Source organism: Pteronotus mesoamericanus, unplaced genomic scaffold, assembly GCF_021234165.1.
Source record: "Pteronotus mesoamericanus isolate MK-2021 breed Mesoamerican mustached bat unplaced genomic scaffold, CSHL_Meso_final scaffold_36, whole genome shotgun sequence".
Lineage (NCBI taxonomy): Eukaryota > Metazoa > Chordata > Mammalia > Chiroptera > Mormoopidae > Pteronotus > Pteronotus mesoamericanus.
In genome coordinates, this window is record NW_026555313.1 from 18,457,350 (window position 1) to 18,481,089 (window position 23,740).

Below are 23,740 nucleotides of genomic sequence, written 5' to 3' on the forward strand. Positions count from 1 at the left end.
AATTGGACAGATACATGCAAAAAAATGAACATACCACACAAGAATAAATTCAGTGTGGATCAAAGACTTAAATATTAGATCCAAAACCATAAAAATTCTAGAAGAAAACAAAAGCAGCAAAATCTCCAATATTGTTCGTAGAAATTTTTTATTGGATATATCTCCTCAGGCAAGGGAAACAAAAGAAAAAATAAACGAATTTAACTATGTCAAACTGAAATGTTTTTGCACAGCAAAGGAAATCATCAGCAAAATAAAAAGACAACCCACAGAATAGGAGAATCTATTTGCTGATACATGTAATAAGGGGTTAGTTTCCAAATTTTATAAAAGTACTCACAAAACTTAACACCAAAAAACAAACAACCCAATTAAAAAGTGGGCAAAGGACCTGAATTGACACTTCTCCAAAAATAGGCATATGTAAAGATATTCAACATCGTTAATCATCAGAGAAATGCAAATTAAAACCACAATGAGATACCATGTCACACCTGTCAGAATGGCTATCATCAATAAATCAACACACAGTAAGTTTGGGTGAGGATATAGAGAAAGGGGAACCCTCTTGCACTGTTGGTGGGAATGTATACTGGTGCAGCCACTGTGGAAAGCAGTGTGGAGATACCTCAAAAAAATTAAAAATGGATCTGCCTTTTGTCCCAGCGATCCCACTTCTGGAATGTATCTGAAGGAACCTAAAACACTAATTCAAAAGAATGTAAGCGCCCTTATGTTCATTGCAGCATTATTTACAATTGTCAAGATATGGAAGTAGCCCAAGTGTCCACTAGTAGATGAGTCAATAAAATAACTATGGGACATTTACACAATGGGATTCTGCTTGGCTGTAAAAAAAGAAGAAAATTTTACCCTTTGGAACAATATGGATGGACCTGGAGAATATTACGCTAAGTGAAATAAGCCAGTCAGAGAAAGACAAATAACACATGATTTCACTCATATGTGGACTCTAATGAACAAACTGAACTAACAAGCAAAACAGAGACAGACTCATAGATGAAGAGCAGATGACAGCTAATATGGGAGAGGGGTTAGAGGGTGGATAGATTGAGCAAAAAAGAAAAAGGACCCATGGGCATGGACAACAGTGTGGTGATTTCTGGAGGGATTGTGCTATAAGGTGATTAAATGGTAATGGAAAAAATACAATAAAGTGGAGGGAAGGCAGAGCCAAATGTATTTTAAAAAAATAAATTAATTTTAAAAAATACAATAAAGATTAAATATAAATAAATAATGATTTGGAAATGATGAATTCCTTTAGTTTTTCTTCATCTGGTAAGCTCTTTATCTGCCTTTCAATTCTAAATGACAACTTTGCTGGACAGAGCAATCTTGGCTGTATGTCCCTACTTTTAATGACTTCGAATATTTCTTGCCAACCTCTTCTTGCCTGCAAATTTTCTTTTCAGAAATTGGCTGACAGTCTTATGGGAACTCCATTGTAGGTAATTAGCATCTTTTCCTTGCTGCTTTTAAAATTCTCTCTTTATCTTTAACCTTTGACATTTTAATTCTGATGTGCCTTGGAGTGGGCCTCTTTGCACCATCTTGTTTAGGTGCAAAGCCCACTCTCTGCACCTCCTGGACTTGCATGTCTATTTCCTTCACCAAATTAGAGAAGTTTTCTTTCATTATTTTTTCAAATAGATTTTCAATTTCTTGCTCTTTCCCTTCTCCTTTTGGCACCCCTATGATGCAAATGTTGGACTTCTCGAAGTTGTCCCAGAGATTGCTATACTATCCTCATTTTTTAATATTCTTTTTTCCTCTTTTTGCTCTGGTTGGTTGTTTTTTGCATCCTGATGTTCTAAGTCATTTATTTGATTCTCTGCATCATCCACTCTACTGTCATTTCCCTGTAAATTGTTCTTTATTTCAATTGGTGTATCCTCCATTTCTCCTCCATTTTTTTATCTGCTGAGGTGCTCACTAAGTTCCTTGAGCATCCTTATAACCCATATTCTGAACTCTGCATCTGATAGATTGTTCATCTCCATTTCATTTAGCTCTGGAGTTTCAATGTGTTCTTTCCTTTAGGTCATGTTTCTTTGTCTCCTCATTTTAGCAGCCTCCTTGTGTTTGTTTTTATGTATTACATAGAGCTGCTTTGACTCTGTATCTTGGTAGTGAGGTCAAATTCAGTAGGTGGTCTGTAGGGTCCAATTGCACAGCCTCCCCTATCACCCAAGCTGGATACTTGAGATGTGCCCTTTGTGTACACCCTCCTCTTGTAGTTGACCCTTTGTTGCTGCTGGTAGATCAATGGGAAGGATTTACCCAGGCCAGTCAGCTTCAAGGATTGGCTGTGGCCACCAACCACCAACCTCTGCCTTCTGTGGAGGATCAGCTATGCAGAGGCAAGGTGGTGGTGTTCTGGATATGGTCTGTAGCTGTCCACTTGGTGCACTGGCCCTGGGGTTTCACAGGTGATACAGGCCAAGGTCAGCTCCCACCTGTGTTTTGCCTGGAGCCAGTCTTCCTAAGCTATAAAGCAACCTGAGATGGCTGCTACGTGTGCTGGGCTTGGAGATTCCCAGGGGAAGCCAAACTGTAAATCTAGGTTGGCTGCTGCTAGTGACGGGCCTGGGGCTCACTGAGGTCAGCTGTTGCTTATTTGATAAGATTTAGGAAGTTGTGATGTATGAGCCAAAACCAGCCATTCATAAAAAAAAACCAAAAAACAAAAACAAAAAAAACCCCAGTTTAGATGGGCCTATAAGTTGGGTGGGGCAGAGTCTCTGGGGATCTCCAAGGTGGGTCAAATGTATTAGCCAGGTTGATGCAGTCTCAAATATGGCACCAGCTTGTCAGATCTGTGCAGGAAGGGTTTAGCAAAGGGACAATGGCCTCTGCTCGCCTTGATGCCAGACACTTGCGTTCCTTTCAGTGTGCCGCTGGTGCCTTTCAAGCTGCTACTCCAGTGGTGAGGCTAAGAGGGAGTGAGTCTGTGTAGGTGAGTCCATATGTGGGTTCTTCAAGAGGAACTGCTTGGGACTCTAGAGGTTTCTTCCACTAACTCAAGCAATCCCTGCTGATTTCTGCATCCAGTAGTTGTGGGAACTTATCTTCCTGGCTCTGGAACCCCAGGCTGGGGGTCTGGTATGGGGCTGGGACTTCACACTCCTGAGATATCGCTCTCAAATTTTTATCCACTACACATGGGTGTGGGACTAACCTATTCCTGTCTGCGCACCTCCTGTCAGTCTGGATGGATGTGGTTTCTTTAATTCCGTAGTTGTCAGACTTTCAATCAACCTGATTTCTGAGGGTTCTGAGTGATGGCTGTTATATATTTTTAGTTGTGATTTTTATGTCATTGTGCAAAGAGGAGAACCATGTCAACCTACACCATCATCTTGACCAGAAGTCCTCAAGACTATTTTATAAATGGAACCATTCGGTATGTAACTTTTGCGATTGAGTTTTTTTCATTCAGTAAAATTCCCTTCATGTTCCTCAAAACTGTTGTGTGCATCCATAGTTCATTCCTTTTTGTTGCTGAGCAGTAGTCCAGGGTATTGCTTTTTAAACCAGACAATCTATGCATTTTAATTGAAGTGTTTTGTCCATTTACCAATACCATCTGGTTGTTTATTTTCTAGGTGACCCATTTGTTTTGTGTGCTTTTCCTCTTATCTTACATAAATTAAATTTTTTAACATTTGATTTTAGTTCTTCTAATGGCTTTTTAACATCTTTCTTTATATCTTTTTCGATGTTGTTTTAGGGATTTCCATATCCATTATTCAATTAATATAATGTACTTACAATTAATGTTATTACGCTTCATATAAAATGTATGAATCTTACAGCAGTAAAATTCCATTTACCTGCTCCTCATCCTTTTTACTACTTTTGTCCTCAATTTTATGTTTACATGTATAATATACCCCACAAAACAATGTTATTATTTTAATGTACTTAAATTGAATTAAGTTATAATAACAATAATTCCTCCCTAATTTATCTTAATGTGTTTTTGTTTCTTTTTTAAATTTATTTTTCAATTACAGTTTACATTTAATATTGTTTTGTATTAGTTTCAAGTGTAATAACACAGTGGTTAGACAATCACATACTCTACAAAGCTTCCCCCAATATTTCCAGCACCTACCTGGCACCATACATAGTTATTACAATAATAATAACTATATTCCCTGTGCAGTACTTTACATTCCCATGACTATTGCATATCCACCAATATGTACTTCTTAATCCATTCACCTTTTTCATCCACTTCCCCAACAACCTCTCTTCCCTTAGGCAACCATCAGTCTGTTCTTTGTATCTGTGAGTCTATTTTTCTTTTGTTTATTCATTTATTTTGCTCTTTAGATTCCACATCTAAGTGAAATCATGTGGTATTTGTCTTTGTCTGGCTCATTTCACTTATCATAATACCCTCTAGATCCATCCATTTGTCTATTGACATTCACTCAGGCCTCTTCCATATCTTGGCTATTGTAAATAATACTGCAATGAACATGGTGTTTCATATATTCTTTCAAATTAGTGTTCTGGGTTTCTTCATATATATTCCAAGAAGCGGGATTGCTGAGTCATAAAGCAGTTCCCTTTTTAATATTTTGAGGAACCAATGGAGGTGTTTTTCTATATTAGTATCTTACAACTATGCTATGAATCAGACTCTGATTTTCTGATTAAGGATTAGAAATTGAGTACTTTTGGCCAAGATGGAGGTGTAGATAGACACACTTAGCCTCCTTGCACAACCATAAGAAGGTTCACAACTAACCTCAAAACAAAATACAATGAGAACTGCCAAAAAATCAAACTGTATGGAAGTCCAACAACCAAGAATTTAAAGAAGAAATATTCATCCAGGTGGGTAGGAGGGGCAGAGATGGAGAACTGGGGCAGAGAGGACATGGTGTGGTCATGAAACAGGAAATTTCACATTCACAGGTAGCAGGTAAAATCCAGGAGGGACACCTGAGAAGCAAGCCATCCCAGCCCCAGGTCAGACCTCTTGCAGCCTTGGGTTCCAGCACTAGGAAAATAAAGCCTCATAACTTCTGGCTGTAAAAACCAGTGGGGGTTGGGACAGTGGAAGAAACTGCTGGTCTCTCAGAAAAGTCCATTTAAATGACCTGTATTGCCCTCAAATGTACACAAACCCACCCACTCTGGGATTCAATACCAGGGCAGCATCTAGAAAGGTGCCAATCGCATACCAGAAATGGGGTAAGTGGAAATGGGGCAAGAGCCTAGCAAGCATTGTTCTCTCTCCAAAGCATCCCCCACATATGGTGCCACAAAGAAGCAAAGTGGGTTGCCCCACTCTGTCAAATACCTAAGGCTTCACTCCTTACAATGTAACGTGTGTACCAAAGTGAAATCACAGAAGCTATACCTAATACACAGAAACAAACACAAGGAGGCTGCCAAATTGAGGAGACAAAGAAATATGGCCCAAATGAAAGAACAGATCAGAACTGTAGAAAAAGAGTAAAGCAATGAGGAGATAGTCAACCTATCAGATGCAGAGTTCAAAACACTAGTATTAAGGATGCTTAGAGATCTCATTGAGCATAGAAAATGCATAATGGAAGAAATGAAGGCTACACTTTGTGAAATAAAGAAAAACCCACAGGGAACCAACAGTGCAAGGAAGGAAGCCAGGGTTAAAATTAATGATATAAAACATGAGGTAGAAATAAACAGTCAACTAGTACAGAATAAAGAAACAAAAATTCAAAAAAATGAAGAGAGAATAAGAAGACTCTGGCTGTCTCCAAACATACCAACATCTGAATTACAGGGATGCCAGAAAGTGAAGAAGGGCAAGAAATTGAAAGCTTATTTGAAAAAATAATGAAAGAAAACGTCCTCAATTTAGTGAAGGAAATAGATATACAAGTTCCAGACGCTCAGAGAGTCCCAAACAAGTTGGACCCAAAGAGGGCCACACCAAGACACATCATAATTGAAATGTCAAAAGTTAAAAATAAAGAGAATCTTAAAAGCAGCAAGGGAAAGAGAGTTACCTCAAAGGAATTCCTATAAGACTATCAGCTGATTTCTCAAAAGAAATCTTGCACGCATGAAGGGACTGGCAAGAAGTATTCAAAGTGATAAAAAGCAAGGACTACAACCACGATTACTCTATCCAGAAAAGCTATCATTTAGAATGGAAGGGCAGATAAAGTGCTTCTCAGACAAGGTAAAGCTAAAGGAGTTCATCATCATCAAACCCTTATTATATGAAATGTTAAAGGGACTTATTTAAGAAAAAGAAGATCAAAATCATGAACAGTAAAGTGACAACAAACTCACAACTATCAACAACTAAAAAGAACAAAAACAAAAATAAACTAAGGAAATGATGAAGAAGAACAGAATCACAGAAATGGAGATCACATGGAGGGTTATCAGCAGGGAGGGGGAGGGAGGAGAATGGGGGGAAAAGTACAGGGAATAAGATGCATAATTGATAGGTACAAAATAGACAGGGAGATTTTTAAAATAGTATAGGAAATGGAGAAGCCAAAGAACTTATATGCACAACCCATGGATATGAACTAAAGGGGTGGATTACTGGAAGGATGGGGGAGTACCAGGTGGAAGGGGGCAAAGGGGGAAAAATTGAAAAAAGTATAATAGCATAATGAATAAAATGTGCTTCAAAAAATTGACATTGAAATTGATAAAAATAATTAAAAACTAAAAGTATAATTGATATGTTATAACAGGTTTAAATTATTATTTTTTTGTCTGAGGCAAGTTATTTTAGAATAATTTCCTTCATCTTAAATAAATCCCTAATCATTATATCTTTGTCAACAGGAGAACTTAAATAATTATTTAAAATCCCCCTTTTAGTAACTCTACTCTTTCTAGCTTTGTTTTCTCACTCACACCAGTAAAATACTAGATCTAAGATCCTAGAAAATATTATTTCATTAAATTCCAGGAAAAATCCACCTTTAACTCCAAAACGCCTACACTTACACAAAGCTCCAATACAAAACTCATTTAAGTCTCCTTTCTAGTGGGATATTAAACTAGGATTTTTGAGACAATTTCCTGGGACTGTATCTTCACCTACTTAAGAGGTACTAGTCCTTGCTACATAGTTGTCAGTGGGTTATTATAAGTCATGAGTGGAAAAAGCATGATTTGAATAAAGACACATAGTATGAACCATGTCATGTGAAACCTCAGGGCAGAGGAATAATCAGCCTTGAGAAAGGAATTAAGACTCACTGTTAGGTCTCTCCTCATCCTTCCACTGTTTAACTTCAAATTGATTAATATGAACTAAAATTGTTTAGACTTTCCATTAGAGGCCTTTTGGAGATAAATATAGAAAAGGAATAAGGTCTTTATATTAATATTTTCCCTTAGAACGACTATATCAAGTTGAAAATTTTTACCTAACTCTTTCTTCCTACCTTAGTAAAAAATAAATAAAATTAGATTCCTTATGGTAATTTAAGGAGAACACAATTTTTTTCAAAGATGTGTTTTTTTCACTGTGTGGAATATACTAATTTTTACTAGAATGTGTGAGACATATAATATTATTGGGTATGTCAAGATTTCCTTGAGAAATCTGCAGATATCTTATATTCCACTCCTCTATTTTAATCTCTGTCTGCTGTCCTAACCTTATTGTCTATGTGTGCTCAATACTACATGGCAACTGAACCCCTGTTGTTTCCTTCTTGTATGCCATTCATTCTGCTATTTCTTCCACTGAATATCTTCCTTTTCATTCTCTATCTGCAAAATATTATAGTCCTTTAAATCTCAGCTCCTAGTATAATTTCCCCTGAATTCTCCAAGATGACAACAATGTCTCCTTTCTTTAAATCCACTGAAGGCCATATATTTCTCAATGCACATAGTTTTTTGTTGAAATGTCACATACCCTAATTTATTAGTAAACTACCTGAGGAAAGGCTTTTCTTAGTCATATTTCTTCCTGTATGCAACACAGTGAATCTTACTTCAAAGACATTTGTCTAACAACCTAATTAGTTAATTAAAATATGTAACTACAAATTCTAGGATTGTCTTTATGAGTGACTTAGTCAAATATGCTTTGCAAAAGTATTACATTCAGATGAGCAAAACCTAAAGTACATTCCAGAGGCAAGGCCAGTGTTGAAGGACTTGATCAAATCACTCACAGATTCTGCTCAGACAAGGGCACTCCAAATGTGAATAAATAATTTGTTGGATACATCTGCCAGCAGCTTGTGTTGGTGATTTTTGTTTAGAGTGAAGAGCTTCCAGTCCAGCTTTCATCACTGCACCTTACTTCCATTAATGTTTTGCCTCTTGTTTTGTTCTATATGAAAGACTACAGTCTTGTCTTAGAATTTCTGGGTATTATGAGTACCTTAGGGAAATCTGATCATAGAGATAATCTACTCAACAGTGAAAAGTTTCAATTTGTGTCTATTGAGTTTTGTCAATTTGGAATCCTGAATACCTTTGTATTCCAGTACATTGACTAGAGCCTTCCAGACAGACGTTGAGGCATCTGTTTCTATAGACTTCAGAACTGGGAAAGATAAACAAGAATGTGTGGGAATTATCTGTATATTTGCTAACCACCAATTTAGATCTAAATAGGCTCTCTCTGTTAGGAAGACTAATGAATTTCAATTCTCTGAAATATCCTTTGCTTTTAACAAGCAAGATGGAATGTATCTAAAGAAAAAACAGAGAGAGATACGCAGAGAGAAAAGCTGTGAATAATGCCACTAGAGAACCAATTATGTTCACCAGCTGGCATTGAGAAACTTGTTTCCTTTGACAAGAAAAGAAAGATTTCCGTCTTAGCCTCAAACTCCTTTTTGACATTGTGTTCTTTAGGGCTGAATAACGAATCCTCCCAGACACTCTGTAAAATATTAGAAAAGAAATTCTTAATGTTATTAATACATATAATATAACAAAGCAATAGGTAAGAAGAGAAAAACAAGCTAGAGCTTCAGTGTGGCACTTAATAAGAATCAACTGAATAAAAATGAAGTGAAAATAAAGCATCATAACATAGAGACCTTCTCCCAGCCACATAACTGAGTCAATGAGATACATTCACAACTTGGCATGGCAGTGATAAAGAAACTGGTCAAGGCCTTTTGTAGATATAGAAGTCTATTTTTTGTGAATGAGTAGTTAACAGCTATATTTCCTGGTAACATAAACTGCATTTGGACTTGTTTTTTTTCCTTGCTTGTGGAGAACTCTCATTGATTGCACCTAAACCTGGAACTGAGGCTTTTCTGCTTTCATGGGTGAGACATGATTTATTTCAGGATCTCGCAGCAGCTAACTTGGAAGGAAGTAGTGTCACCTAGCCTGGAGCTCTTAGTAGAGGTCTTTTTTCTCCTGATAAACCACCTGCATTGCTGATCTTGATTGAGTGTCCCCTCTGATCCTCCTCCAAGCTGTTTCTTGTACAAATACTTGTGAATTCAGTCTTTTCACTTTGTATACTACTTTAAAACTTGCCTTTCACAAGCATTCATTTGAAGTCCACAAAAAATCTGTAAAGCAAGTTCACTTAGACTAGCCCCTGTTGAGCCACTGACATTCCATATCTGCTCACAATACCTTCTTCTTCCTTTTTAAAAAAAGTTTATTTTATTGATTATGTTATTACAGTTGTCTCATTTTTCCCCTTTGGTCATCCTCCACCTGGTACCCCATCCCTCCAGCAATCCCCTCTTAGTTCATGTCCATGGGTTGTACATGTAAATTCTTTGGCTTCTTCACTTCCTATACTATTCTTAAGCTCCCCCTCTGTATTTTGTACCTGTCAGTTATGCTACTTATTCCCTATATTTTCCCCCATTATCCCTCTTTCCAGTGATCTCCATTTCTATGATTGTGTTCCTGTTCTAGTTGTTTGCTTAATTTTATTTGGGTGGTTTTTTTTTAGGTTCAGTTGTTGATAGTTGTGAGTTTGTTGTCATTTTACTGTTCATAGTTTCTGATCTTCATCTTTTTCTTAGATAAGTCCTTTTAACATTTCATATAATAAGGGTTTGGTGATGATGAACTTCTTTAGTTTTACCTTGTCTGGGAAGCACTTTATCTGCCCTTCAGTTCTAAATGGACCCTCTTTGGGTCCAACTTGCTTGGACCTCTCTGAGCTTCCTGGACTTATATGCCTATATCCTTTGTCAAACTGTTGAGAAGGAGGAGAGTTCTTTCATAATTTTTGAACATAAGTTTTCAATGTCTTCCTCTTCCTCTTCCCCTTCTCCTGGCAACCCCATGATTTGGATGTTGGTATATTTAAAGTTGTCCCAGAGGTTCCTAAGCCTCTCCTTTTTTTTTCTTTTTCTTTTTTTTTTTTTTTTGAATTCTTGTTTCTTCTCTCTGTTCTGAGTGAATGTTTATTTCTTCCTTTTGTTCCAAATCATTGATTTGAGTCCCAACTTCCTGCCCTTCAGCGTTGGTTCCCTATATATTTTTCTTTACTTCACTTTGTATAGTCTTCACTTCTTCCTTTATTTTATGGCCATACTCAATAATTTCTGTGAGCATCCTGATTATCAGTGTTTTGAACTCTGCATCTAATAGGTTGGCTATCTCCTCATTATTTAGTTCTTTTTTTTTTCTGAAGTTTTTATCTATTCCTTCTTTTGGGCCATATTTCTTTGTGTCCTCAATTTGTCAGTGCACCTGTTATGTTGTAAGGGGCAGAGCTTTAGGTATTTGCCAGGGCATGGCAACCTGCTTCGTGGATTGTGTCACTGTATGTAGGGGAAGGGTCAGAGAGGGAACAGTGCTGCTTGCTCAGCTCTCACCCCACTTTCAGTCACTTCCCCCACTTTCCAAAAGCAACTGACACCCTTCCAGCTGCTGCCTTGGTGCTGATTCCCTGAGTGAGTGAGCTGGTTTATGTTCTAGAACTCTGTGGGCCCCTCAGACAGACTCTCCTGAGAGATCAGCAGTTTCTTCCACCGCAGCAACCCCCACAGGTTTTTACAAAGATTATAAGGCTTTTTTAACCCCAGCACTGGAACTCTGAGTTGTGTGGTCTGTTCTGGGGCTGGAATTGCTCACTCCCCAGCTGTCCCTCCCAATTTCTACGTGCATGCAAATGTGGGACCACCCATTCCATTGGCCACCTTGCTGCACGTCTTCTCCACCCCAGCTGCCCATCTCCACCCTTCCTACCCTTCTGGATGAATGTTTCTTCTTTAGCTCCTTTGTTATAAGACTTCCATACAGTTCGATCTTCTGGCAGTTCTTACCGGTGTTTTGTTTTGTTTTTAGATTGGTTGTTATCTTTCTTACAGTTGTGCGAGGAGGTGAAGAGTTCTATATATGCCTCCAGTTTGGCCAGAATTTCCCTTATTCTTTCTCAAGATACCTAGAATTGCTTATTCATTAACAACTTGCTTTCTTTATTACAAAAAGGGGGAACTTTTTGTTTCTTGATTACAAAAAGGGGGAAATTTATTGCTACTCTTTCAAGTGATGTCATCAGGTATATGTCTGTATAATCTGTGTATTGCACAATACCAGGTGAACCATCCAAATGAACTAAATATCAATGGTATCTCCTTATCCAACACCCAGCCTCGCTTGAAGAGAGGGATTGTCTTGACCTTATGTACAAAAATGGTACATTTTTGATGTGGTGGGATAATTGACTAGATAATTAATATAATATACCCTGTTCTGGAAGGAAAATGGAGTTGTGGTTTGTTTTCATACCAAACTCTATTATTTTGTTAAAATTTGATATTGTACTAAATATTAGAGAAATACAAAGGTTATCTAAATGACTCTTTAGCTCTGAACAGAAATCATCAGGGGATATGTTTTACACATTTTATTTCACATGTCTTCATCTAGAATTTTCCATTTCTCCTTTTCTTCTTCCAAGGTTGCAATTTCTACACATGGAAAGGAATGGAAAAGATGAGTGCAAGGCAATTTCATTAACAGTTTGTATCAGACTTCTTACTTAAAATTCCCTGGAAATGTTTTAAAAAGGGTTTCCTTTGTCTTTATTAACACAATTTTATTAGTATAATTTAAAACTAGCAGCTTCACAATTTAGTGGTTTTTAGTATATTTAGAGTTGCATAACCATCACCACTAATTTCAGAATATTTTATCACTTCAGAAAGAACGGACATACCATTAGCAGTCACACTCCATGCCCCACCCCTACCAACCATAGGCAAACACTATTCTACTTTCTGTCTATATAGCTTTGCTTATCTTAAACATTTGATATAGATTTGCCTATCTTAGACATTCATATAAATGGAATCATACATACAAAAGTCTTTTGTGACTGACTTTTTTCACTTAGCATGTCTTTTTTATTTTTATTTTTTTTCTTTATTTCTTTTTATTTTTTACTTTAAATTTTTTTTCAATTACAGTTGACATACTATACTCTATTAGTTTCAGGTGTACAACCCAGTGATTAGACATTATATTACTTACTAAGTTATCACCCTGATAAGTCTAGTGCCCATCTGGCATCATGTATAGTTATTATAGTATTATTGATTATATTCCCTATGCTGTACTTTACATCCCCATAACTATTCTGTAAATAGTAATTTTATTTTTAAAACATTTTTAAAAATCCTCACCCAAGAATATGTTTATTGATTTTAGAGAGAGAGGAAGAAGTAGACAGGGAGAGAGAGAGAGAGAATGACGTTGATGTGAGAGAGAAACATTGATTGGTTGCCTCCTGTCCTCCTATACACACCCAAACCTGCAACCTAGATATGCACCCTGTCTAGAAATCAAACTCACAGCCTTTTGGTGTATGGACTGATGCTCCAACCAGCTAAGCATGAGGGCATGTAACTACCAATTTGTACTTCTTAATCCTTTCATATTTTCCACCCATCCTCCAACCCCCTTCCATCTTAAAGAAGATTCTTTAACATTTCTTGTAATACTGGTTTAGTAGCGATGAACTCTTTTAGCTTTTCTTCTCTGGGAAACTCTTTATCTGTCCTTTCATTCTAAATGATAGTTTCGCTTGGTAGAGTAATCTTGGTCATAGGTCCTTGCTTTCCATCACTTTGAATATTTCTTGCCAACCCCTTCTGTGCTGCAGTGTTTCTGTTGAGGAATCAGCTGACACTCTAATGAGGGCTCCCTTGTAGATAACTAACTGCTTTTCTCTTGCTGCTTTTAAGATTCCTCTTTGTCTTTAATGTTTGACATTTTAATTATGATGTGTTCTTGGTATGAGTCTCTTTGGGTTCATCTTGTTTGAGACTCTTTGTTCTTCCTGAAGTTTCATGTCTGTTTGCCTTACTAGATTAAGGAAATTTTTTGTCACTATTTTTTCAGAGAGGTTTTCAATTCTTTCCTTCCTCTCCTCCTTCTGTCACCCCTATAATGCAAATGTTGGTGTGCTTGAAGTTGTCCCAGAGGCTCCTAATGCTATCCTCATTTTTTAAAATTATTTTTTGTTTTTTCTGTTCTGACTGGGTGTTTTTTACTTTTTCATCTTCCAAATCTCTCATTTGATCCTCTGCTTGATCTACTCCACTTTTGATTCTCTGTGATATAGTCTTACTTTCAGTTAAACTATTCTTCATTTCTGATTGGTTTGGGGTTTTTTCTTATGTTTTCTAGTTCTGTTTTTATGTTTCCTGTTATTGTTAATGTTCTCACTAAGTTCATCTACTCTTCCTCTAAATTCAATGAGCATCCTTATAAAAGCATTTTAAACTCTGCATCTAGTAGATTGCTTGTCTCCATGCTGTTTAGTTTTTTTTGGGGGGGGGGGGGGGGAATTTTGTTCTGTTATTTCATTTGGAATATATTTCTTTTCTCCCCATTTTGCCAGCATCCCTGTATTGGTGTCTACATATTAGGTAGAACTGCTATGTCTCCCAGGCTTGGTAGAGTGGCCTTATGTAGTAGGTGTTCTGTAGGGTCCTGTAACAGAGCCTCCCTAGTCCCATAAACTGGGCACTCTAGGTGCACCTCCTGTATAGCCTGTACACCCTTCTGCTGTAGTTGAGCCTTGACTGCTGTTGGGAGGGATTTACCCCAAGCCAATCAGCTATAAGGACTGGCTGCAACCACTTTGGGGTTTCAGCTATGCAAGGGCTCACCCCACGGAGCAGGACTTACTTCAGCAGTGCTCTGGTGCCCACTGAATTCACCCCTTGAGTGTGTCATTTGTGGAGGTGGCTCTGGAGCCTCCCAGGCAGTGCAGGTCAAGGTCAGCCACCACCTGTGTCCTACCCAGGGCCACCTGGACTCCTGAGCTACATAGCAATCTGCATATGGCTGTTACTTGTGCTGGGCTTGGAGCTGCCTTGGCAAGACCAAGCTATGAACCAAGACCGTTGGACCTGGTGCCAGTTAGCAAGAAATACACAGTTTGGTTCATAATAGTGATGTCAAACATCTTCTCATGTGCTTATTAGCTACTTGTATAGTCACATGCTCCATAGCAGTGTTTTGGTCAATGACAAAATGCCTATGTGGTAGTGGTCCCATAAGTTTATAATGGGAGCTGAAAATTTTCTATTGCCTAGTAACATCATAGCACAACCCATTACTGGTTTGTGGTGATGCTGGTGTAAATAAACCTACTGTGCTGAACCCTATAAAATTATAGCACATGGAACTATATATAATACATAATACTTAATGATAACAAATGACTATGCTGTTGGTTTATATATTTACAGTATATACTTTTTATCGTTATTTTAGAGTGTATTCTTTCTACTTATAAAAGAAGTTTGCTGTTAAGCAGCATTTTATGATGCACTGGCAGCAGCCTTAAACATCTCATGTTTACTGCATTTCTTAAATATGCAATATTATTTTCTCTCGTGCTTGATTTAATCTCCTATTTTGTTGTATAGTAACATGTTGTACAGTCTTGTAGCCTAGGAGCAATAGGCTGTACCATAAGCTTAGGTGTGTAATCGTCTATACCATCTATATTTGTGTCAGTGCGTTCTGTGTTTGCACAATGATAAAATCACCTAATGACGAATTTCTCGGAGACCGTATGAAGCTGTTAAGTGGTGAGTGACTATACCTCCTTAGAAGAAATGTCTATTCAATCTTTTGTCCATTTTTTTTCTGCATGGAATTTTCTCATAGAGAAATTGAATTTTCTCCTTATGTTTAAAAAGAAATCAACTGGAATTGTGTGGAGCCAATAAATATTACATAAAGCATTAAACCTCAAAGCCTTTGTAGATGATCTTTTGAGCATTTTATTTTGAATATTATGATTTTCTTATGAAATGCAAAATTTCAGATTATTTTTACTACAATTCTTTCTGTTCAAATTTAATTATCATTTGGAAAACTAATTTTGTACAGTAAGTGGCTGCTTACAATCAATAAGACTTACAGTGCTTTCCAAAACTTTTAACCTTCATTATTATTGAAAATCAAGTTGTTCTTTTGTTTTCTTTTTTAAATGTTTTAAAATTTAATTTAATTTAAACAAAAAATAATTCACTCATTTCCCACACTCCCCATCTCTTGCAACCACCAATCTGTTCTATCTATGAGGCTGGACATTTTTTAATCCTCACCTGAGGACATGCTTATTGATTTTAATGAGAAGGGGAGGGGGAGAGAGAGGGAGAGAAACCAATGTGAGAGGGAAACATCAATCTTTTTTAAAAAAATAACACTATGTATGTAAGTATTTATACACTTATGTATGTATATATTTATGTGTCACGCATCAGTCTTTCCTTGCCTGCATGCCCTGACCAGGAATGAAACCCACAACCTAGGTATGTGCCCTGACTGGGAATAAAAACCATGACCTTTTAGTTTACATGATGATGCTTCAGCTGAGCCATACCAGCCAGGACTGAGCTTGGATATTTTTGTTATTGTTGTTTTAAAGACTTTATTTCTTTATTTTTAGAAAGAAGGGAAAGAAGGGAGAAAGAGAAGGTGATAAACATTGATGTGAGAGAGAAACATTGATCGGTTGCTTTTCATACATATCCCAAATGGGGACCAAACCCTCAACCTGTGCCCTGATCAGGATCTGAACTGGTGACCTTTCGCTTTGCGGGATGGTGCCCAACCAACTGAACTGAACCACACTGGTCAGGGCATGATTTCATTCCTTTTATAGCTGAGTGATATTCCCTGGTATATATGTATCACAATTCTTTGATCCATTCATCCATCGATGAACACTTAGGTTGTTTCCATACTTTGACTCTTGTAAATAATGCTGCAATGGACATGAGAGTGCATATATTTTTTTCAATTAGTGTTTTCATTTTCTTTTAATAATTACCCAGATGTGGAATTACTGGATCATATGGCACTTCGATTTTTAATTTTTTGAGGAACTTCCATATGTTTTGCTTAGAGGTTGCATCCACTTACATTCCCACCATCAGTGCACAAGCGTTCCCTTTTCTCTACATCCTTGTCCACACTTGTTATTTCTTGTCTGTTGGTAACAGCATTTCAAATGGGGGTGAAGTGATATTTAATTGTGGCTTTGATTTGCATTTCCCTGACAATTTATGATGTTGAGCATCTTTTCACGTACCTATCTATTTCTTCTTTGGAAAAATGTCTATTCAGACCTTCTGCCCATTTTTAATTATATTTTTTTGTTATTGAGTTTTATGAGTTCTCTATATATTTTGGATATTTGCCCCTTATCAGATATATGATTTGCAATTATATTCTCCCATTCAGTAGGTTGCCTTTTCATTTTGTTAATGGTTTCCTTTGCTGTGCAGAAACTTTTTAGTTTCATGTAATCCCACTTGTTTATTCTTGTTTTTGTTGCCTTTGCTTTTGGTGTCAGATTTAAAAAATCATCATCGAGAACTATGTCAAGGGACTTACAAACTTGTTTTCTTACAGGAGTTTTATGGTTTCAAGTTTTACATTCTTTAACCCATTTTGAGTTATTTTTATAACTGGTGTAAGATAGTGGTCCAGTTTAATTCTTTTGTGTGTGGCAGTCCAATTTTCCCAACATTACTTATTAAAGAGACTATTCTTCCCCCACTGTATATTTTTGGCTCCTTCATTGTAAATTAATTGATCATATATGTATAGGTTTATTTCTGGGTTCTGTATTCTGTTTCATTGATATATGTTTCTGTTTTTATGCCAATACCATATTGCTTTAATTACCATAGCTTTGTAATATAGTTTGAAATCAGGGAGCATGATGTCTCCAGCTTTATTTTTCTTTCTCAAGATTGCTTTGGCACTTTACCCATTTTTAATTTGAGCTGTCTGATTTTTTGCTGTTGCGTTATGAATTATTTATATATTCTAGATACAAGTCCCATACCAGATAAATGATTTGCAGATATGTTCTCTCATTCTTTGATCTGTCTTTTTACTTCTTGATGATATACTTTAGAGCACAAAAGTTTTTAATTTTTATTAAGTCCCATTTATTGTTTTCTTTTTTTGCTTGTTCTAGCATCATATCTAAGAAGCCATTGCCTAAATCAGAGTCATGTAGATACACCCCTGTATCTCCTCTAAAGATTTTCTAGTTTTAGCTCTTATACTTAGATTTATGGTCCTTTTATAGTTAGTTTTTTATATGATATAAGATTTATCTTAATTCCTAAGAACATCATAGTTTTAGAATGTTCTTTACTAGATTACAGATGAAAAAATTAGTAAGGAGGTTTTTTAGGTTGTTTTGGGGAGTCTTTTAAAAAATCACTGACTCATTGAAAACATGAGAAATCACATCTATTTATATCATCCAAAATATACCTCTTTACATAAGCTCATTTAGTCTATTTTGTAAGAAGAGAAATACAAACATAAGGTAACTTAGGAATGGCTGCCAATAGCAGCTGAAATAACACTTCATTGAAAGAGTATGAATAATATCTTGATTACAAATAAAAGCCTGGTCTCATCATTTAGCCTAAAATTGGCTATGGCTACATATCATTTTTTTAGTTTGATTAATGGCAGAGTAACTAATTAGAGTAGGAAAAAGATTAGCAAATCATTCAAGATGTCAAGTGCAGTCATTTTGTCATAGATAATATATTAAAGCTCATAGTGACAGGTGTTTGTAATAAATAGGAACTGAAAATACTCAAATCTTGTAAAGTCAAGATAATGTTTTTTAAATCAGTGTTATTTATTTATATTTGACTTTCTTCCTCTGAATTGACATATTGTTGAATTGGGCTTTGATTTGCTGACATGCTGATATTTGGTGTATATTTTCTCTTTGTTTTGCAGGATGTACAGAACCAAAAATTAAAGACAAGTGTATGGTACCGTGAGGTAAATGATTGTTTCCTTCCATACATGCTGCACTCCTGATCTTGATGTGTTTAAACATATTATTATTATAGGGAATACATATTATCTTTATGTTTATAGTTCCTTAGATCTGCAGTCAACTCAATTTATTTGAATTCATATAAGTGTATGGCCGCAGTTCCTGATTGGGATTACTATCCTAAAGACTTTTATGGGAAGTCCTCTATCCTCATAGATAGTACCAACAAGCTGATCAATTGTATATTTATCCAAGTCTCTCTTCAATTCTTTGTTGAGGTTGATATTGCCTCTTTTTGATAAGTTGCCTTTTTGGCTACCCCTAACAGGTTTGGGATGATGAGTTTTTATCGTGGAACTCCAGCATGTTTGATGATATTAGAGAGATCTCCCTACCTCTAAGTGCCATCTGGGCCCCTGATATCATCATTAATGAATTGTAAGTGTGTTGGGTATATTTTTGTGGGGTTTAGACTGCTTAGAATATTCAGGCCAGTTTCTGCTTACTTTCATTCCTTGTTGCTATTTTTTTTGTTTTGTTTTGTTTTGTTTCTCAACTTGAAGAGGAACATATTGCTGGGAATATTCAGGTTAAAAGTACCATAAGTTGATTACTGCTTGAGGTGACTCATGGATTTTGTTTGTGTTGTAACAGTAGCAACACAGTAGTAAGTGAGTTAATTTATGAGGTTGTCATTACTGAACCAATCTTTGCTAGGGTGAATTATCTCAGGGAAAAGTGATTCTGTCTGTACTTCTGTTTGTATGTCATGGTTACAACCATCTCATAATCCACTCTGTGTTTTGGAACAGCTAAAGCTCTCCCTGTAACAACAAAGTCTCTTTTGTTTCTTACAGTGTGGACATAGAAAGATTACCTGATCTTCCTTATGTTTATGTGAACTCATCTGGAACCATTAAGAATGCTAAGTCCATCCAGGTGGTCTCTGCATGCAGTTTAGAGACATACACTTTTCCATTTGATATCCAGAATTGCAGCCTAACCTTCAATAGCATTCTGCACACAGGTAAACCATGAGAGGTACTGTCTTCTAGGGGGAACATAGCTGTGCTGAGTTGTTGGCACACATACATGTAATTATATTATGCCACTCCTCAGGTCTATTTTATTATTGCATATAATTGACTTTTTCCAAATCTGAATGTCTTCCTGCAGTTATTTGGCTCATGCTGTAATTCAAACCAAGAGAAGTTTATGCCCAGATTATAGTGCAATTGCTGCTGTTGCTTTGGGAATACAATATTAGGCTTCCAATGCCATTGAGAATGTTATAGAAGTCATGGGAGCAGCTACATCAGTCTATGAATAGTGGAATCCAAATCCTAAATTCATAGTTTTTTCATGGTTAGAAAGATTTTATGCCACACCTCTACCCCTAATTCAAAATGGTTATATTGAACCCACTCCCCCATCTCAATAAGACTATACATGTGGGGGCAGGAGTAAAATGAAGAATTTGGTCTTAGTGTCTCTCTCTCTAAGGAGAGAGTCAATTGTTTCTGTTGTTTTTAGTGGAAGATGTAGACCTGGCCTTCCTGAGGAGCAGAGAAGACATTAAGCATGACAAAAAAGGATTTTTGAATGACAGTGAGTGGGAACTTCTTTCTGTGTCCTCAACATACAACATCTTGCAGAGCAGCGCTGGAGATTTTGCACAGATTCAGTTTCACGTATGTCCTTCCATTTCATGTCTCTGTTCTCCACTTTTCTGCAACCTTTGGCCTTCTGTACTGAGTGAAGGAATCTCTGCTCTGTTGCATATTCCCATTCATTATCATTCAAGAACAGCTGATTCAGATGACTCTGGACATCACTTACATTCAGGCATTTCAGAGGCCAGAGGTTCACAGATCCCAGACTCCTGCTGTAGACACTCCACACATGAATATAAAGAGAATGGTTTTCAGACACACTAGAGACATGAAACATCCACCACAGCAGGAACCCTCAGCCTTTTAGTATATACTAACACCCTTACTTCCAATTACTATGGAGAGAAAACACACATACACACACACACACACAAACACAGCAACAGTAAACAATTGGGAAAGGAGTGGTTCTTCAACATTACTATCCTGTTTTTGAGTAAATTGTTAATTAATTCTAGGTGTAGATGCATAAAATTACCATATTATGAAATGGACTATCTTGAGGGATTAGCTAATAAATCACCTGCAGGATCCTCAGAGACCACAGGTGGTTTCTGGATTAGTGAGAACAACTGCCCTAAATGCATGTGATGGAAACCCGGAGTGCTCAGACATGCCACCCAGAATGCAACATGTCTGCATTGGTCACAGAAAAATTTGTCCAGCAGTGCTCTGGGGGGCCATGGGGTGCAGGACCGTGAAACCTACTGCTTTGCACGCTATATAGACAGCCATTCTCCCTTCCCTGGCCCTCCTGGCAAACCATACTGACATGTGGGCTACAGCAAGTTCATACAACCAATAGACTCACATCATTAACATTCAGCTCTGCTTTTTTGCACAAAGTCAGCTAATGGTAGTAGTTTGAAAGGATGGTAGGAGGGGGAATCCTTTATGTCAGGTAATAGATTCGATTGAAAAATAGACTACAGACAGATCAGGATTGTATACAAGATGAATTACCCTGGAAATAAACCTTTTGAATAACAAAGAAAATTTAGACTAGACTAAGGTACTATGGTTACAATGGATAATTATATGCTAAGGAATAGTGGTGATGAAATTAGCTGTTATTGAGGATATAGATGCCCTTCCAGTGGTTAAAAGGTATTGTATATAACTTTCAAGGAAAGCTCGTGTTAAATTGGAGCCTCTTAAAAAGCTCTGTGGTTTGAACCTGGCTAATGTATAGCAATGGGTACTAGCTAATCACAGCTCTTATGTTCCTAGTGGTGCAGTTTGGGTTCTTGCCTGTTCTGCTTGGTTTTTAGCAAAGCTTGCATTGTGGCTTGTTTGTCCACTTTTTTTAGCAAGGGAAAGGGAGGGGAAGAAGGAAGCTTTTTTAATTTCAATGAGTTTCTTGGCTAAGAGTAAACACCTCATTAATTTTAAAGATATCAGCCCGCAAACATTATTAATGCAGCCCAAATAATGGAGAGCATTAAAGGAAAATGTGAGGGAGTAGCACGTGCAAGGTGGAACACAGTCACCTACCAAGCACTCCGGAGAACGCTGCACACACCATTACCTACACTGCGCAGAAAGAGATGATGAGCAAAAGCAAGAGATGGGACAGATAAACACACACACACACTCTCTCCACAGGGCAGCCATTATTTGTAGATACATGTGACCCTTTACCCTAAATATTAATTTTTCTTCTCAACAGTGGCAAAAAGTTTTCTATGTGCTATGATGAACAGAGGTGTAAAAGATTTCTTAAGGAAGGAGGGGCCTCCCTGGACGTCAGGAACCCTGGTCTTGATACTCTGTTCTCTTCACCACCATACTGCTTCTCCATTCACAGTGTTTACATTGAGGCATGCTGGAGGTGGGCAGACAAACATTTGCATGTTCTCAGAGCCCTTCCCTGGGTCCCTTTGCCCTTGGGGGCTAAGGTGGGCTATCTAGCAGGGCTGGCTTCTACCCTGGCCCTATAACAGAGAGTAGGGAGTGAGTAGAGTCACAGATCATATTTGGTAAGTCAGGGAGCCAGACTCAGGAGCTTAAAGGAGATTTGGTGACTATCCCAATTTTCTGTCTCCGTCGACCTCTCTCAGCCTCCCTGCCTCCCAGTTCCTGCTATGTGCACTGTCGCTGGGCTCATGTTCTCCTCCTCCATACCAGAAATCCTGCTCTGAATTAAGCAACCAAGACACCTGTGTCCTTCAGCAGCCCTTGGCCAATGATGTGAAATTTAGAGCCCAGTTCCATTCAAACATTGGGTCTGCCAGGGTCCTGACAGCAAAGAGTCATCTCCCTCTTAATATAATTACCTGCTGTGTCCCAGTCCAGGCTGTCCAGCAGGGCGTTGGGAGCCAGTGGGACAGGCAGGAGGTACAATGATCTGTTCTAAGTACATCATCACCCTGAGCCTAACATTCACTGCTGCCATTGAAATGAAATCCAATGTTCCAGATGCCCCACTAGTTCCAGCCAATGTACAATCACACCTGCCAGCTCCAGGACATGTCTTGTTTCTCAGAGGGTACTGCTGAAGCTTTGGAGTGGGACTGCATTCCACAGGGGGCCCAGAGGACAGGCACTTCTGCCTGCAAGGATGTCTGTGTGCAGCTGGGCACTGGATCCAGCAGTCACAGGAGAGGAGTTTTCCTCCAACACACGGTTGGAGGTACTAGTTCTCAGAAATATCAGGGTGAGCATTCAATTTCTGTATGGCGGCTTTTTTTTTTTTTAATGAATGAGGTTAGAAATGGGAGTAGGTAGGAATAAAATTTAAAAAGGTAGACAGCAGTGAGAACTAACGTTAGTGTCCAGGCAGGAACTGGGGAGTCCACTGGGGACTTTTGGGAAAATGTAGAGGGGCATTTGGGAAAGGTAGGTGCCTCATTTATCTCCTTTTTCTGACAGTTTTGTTTAAGTTTAGGGTTGAGTTGTCTTGTTGAGATATCTGTTGAATTCTGCTCATAAACTTGATAGAAGATCCTTCTGAGCACCAAGAGGTTAAGAAAGAGGAGGGAGGTATAGAGAGAGAAAGGTGGGGGGAAAGAGAGAATGATTTTAGAGGCCTGGAAATCTTTCCAGGATCACTCAAGTAATCCTGGAATCATGGACTCTGCTAATCCAGCTGAGCCATAGTGCAGATTTGAGAAACTCTTACTCCAGTGGAAGGATCTTACTTAAATGCCAGCAACTTTCCTATTCTTTCTGAATTAGTAATGTTGGGAGGGGCTTGGGAGAAGAGGAAAATGGGCTTCTGTATGAAGCGTGAGCCTGGGCGTCAAAATTCCAACTATGTCATAAAGACGGTCATGCAAAATTGAGTACTGGTGGGGTCTACCATCAAGGAGGCAATTAGAGGCTAACCTTGGGGCCTATTCCATCTCCAAGGAGCTCTCCACACACACATTCTGAATTAGATTGATCTCTTTCATTAACAACAATAGGCTCCAAATACCTTTGTGTACTTATTATTACCTGGCTTTAATGGATAATGAAATTGTGGCATAATATTGCTAACACCTGAAGGGTGTCTAATGGCAAACACAGACTGAAACTAAAGTGCTTTTTCTTCCCTTTCTGTGAAATTTAAAGGCACCAGCTCCTTTAGTCCATTAGAAATGCTGGGCTTTAGGTAGGGGCAGTTCTGCAGAGAGCAAGCAATGTGTCACTGAGCTAGTGACATACCTTCCCCCCCAAGAATAAGCAGGGGTTGCTGCTTCTGGTGTCACCTGCAGAGAGGTAGCCTTCAGAGGGGGGCATGACCTCAGTGGGGGAACCCCCAATTGGGCTAACTCCATGATCCCACTCCACT

At 37.9% G+C, this 23,740-nt stretch overlaps 1 protein-coding gene across 1 annotated transcript in view; it reads left to right on the plus strand.

Annotated features, from left to right (window-relative positions):
• The window catches only part of HTR3B (5-hydroxytryptamine receptor 3B), an 80,604-nt gene that overhangs the window by 51,104 nt on the left and 5,760 nt on the right, over positions 1 to 23,740 (plus strand). The window contains exons 4-7 of the mRNA XM_054592615.1: positions 18,250 to 18,294; positions 18,621 to 18,730; positions 19,150 to 19,319; positions 19,826 to 19,983. Of these exons, the coding sequence (XP_054448590.1) occupies positions 18,250 to 18,294; positions 18,621 to 18,730; positions 19,150 to 19,319; positions 19,826 to 19,983 (483 nt within the window). The remainder of the gene's footprint in view (positions 1 to 18,249; positions 18,295 to 18,620; positions 18,731 to 19,149; positions 19,320 to 19,825; positions 19,984 to 23,740) is intronic.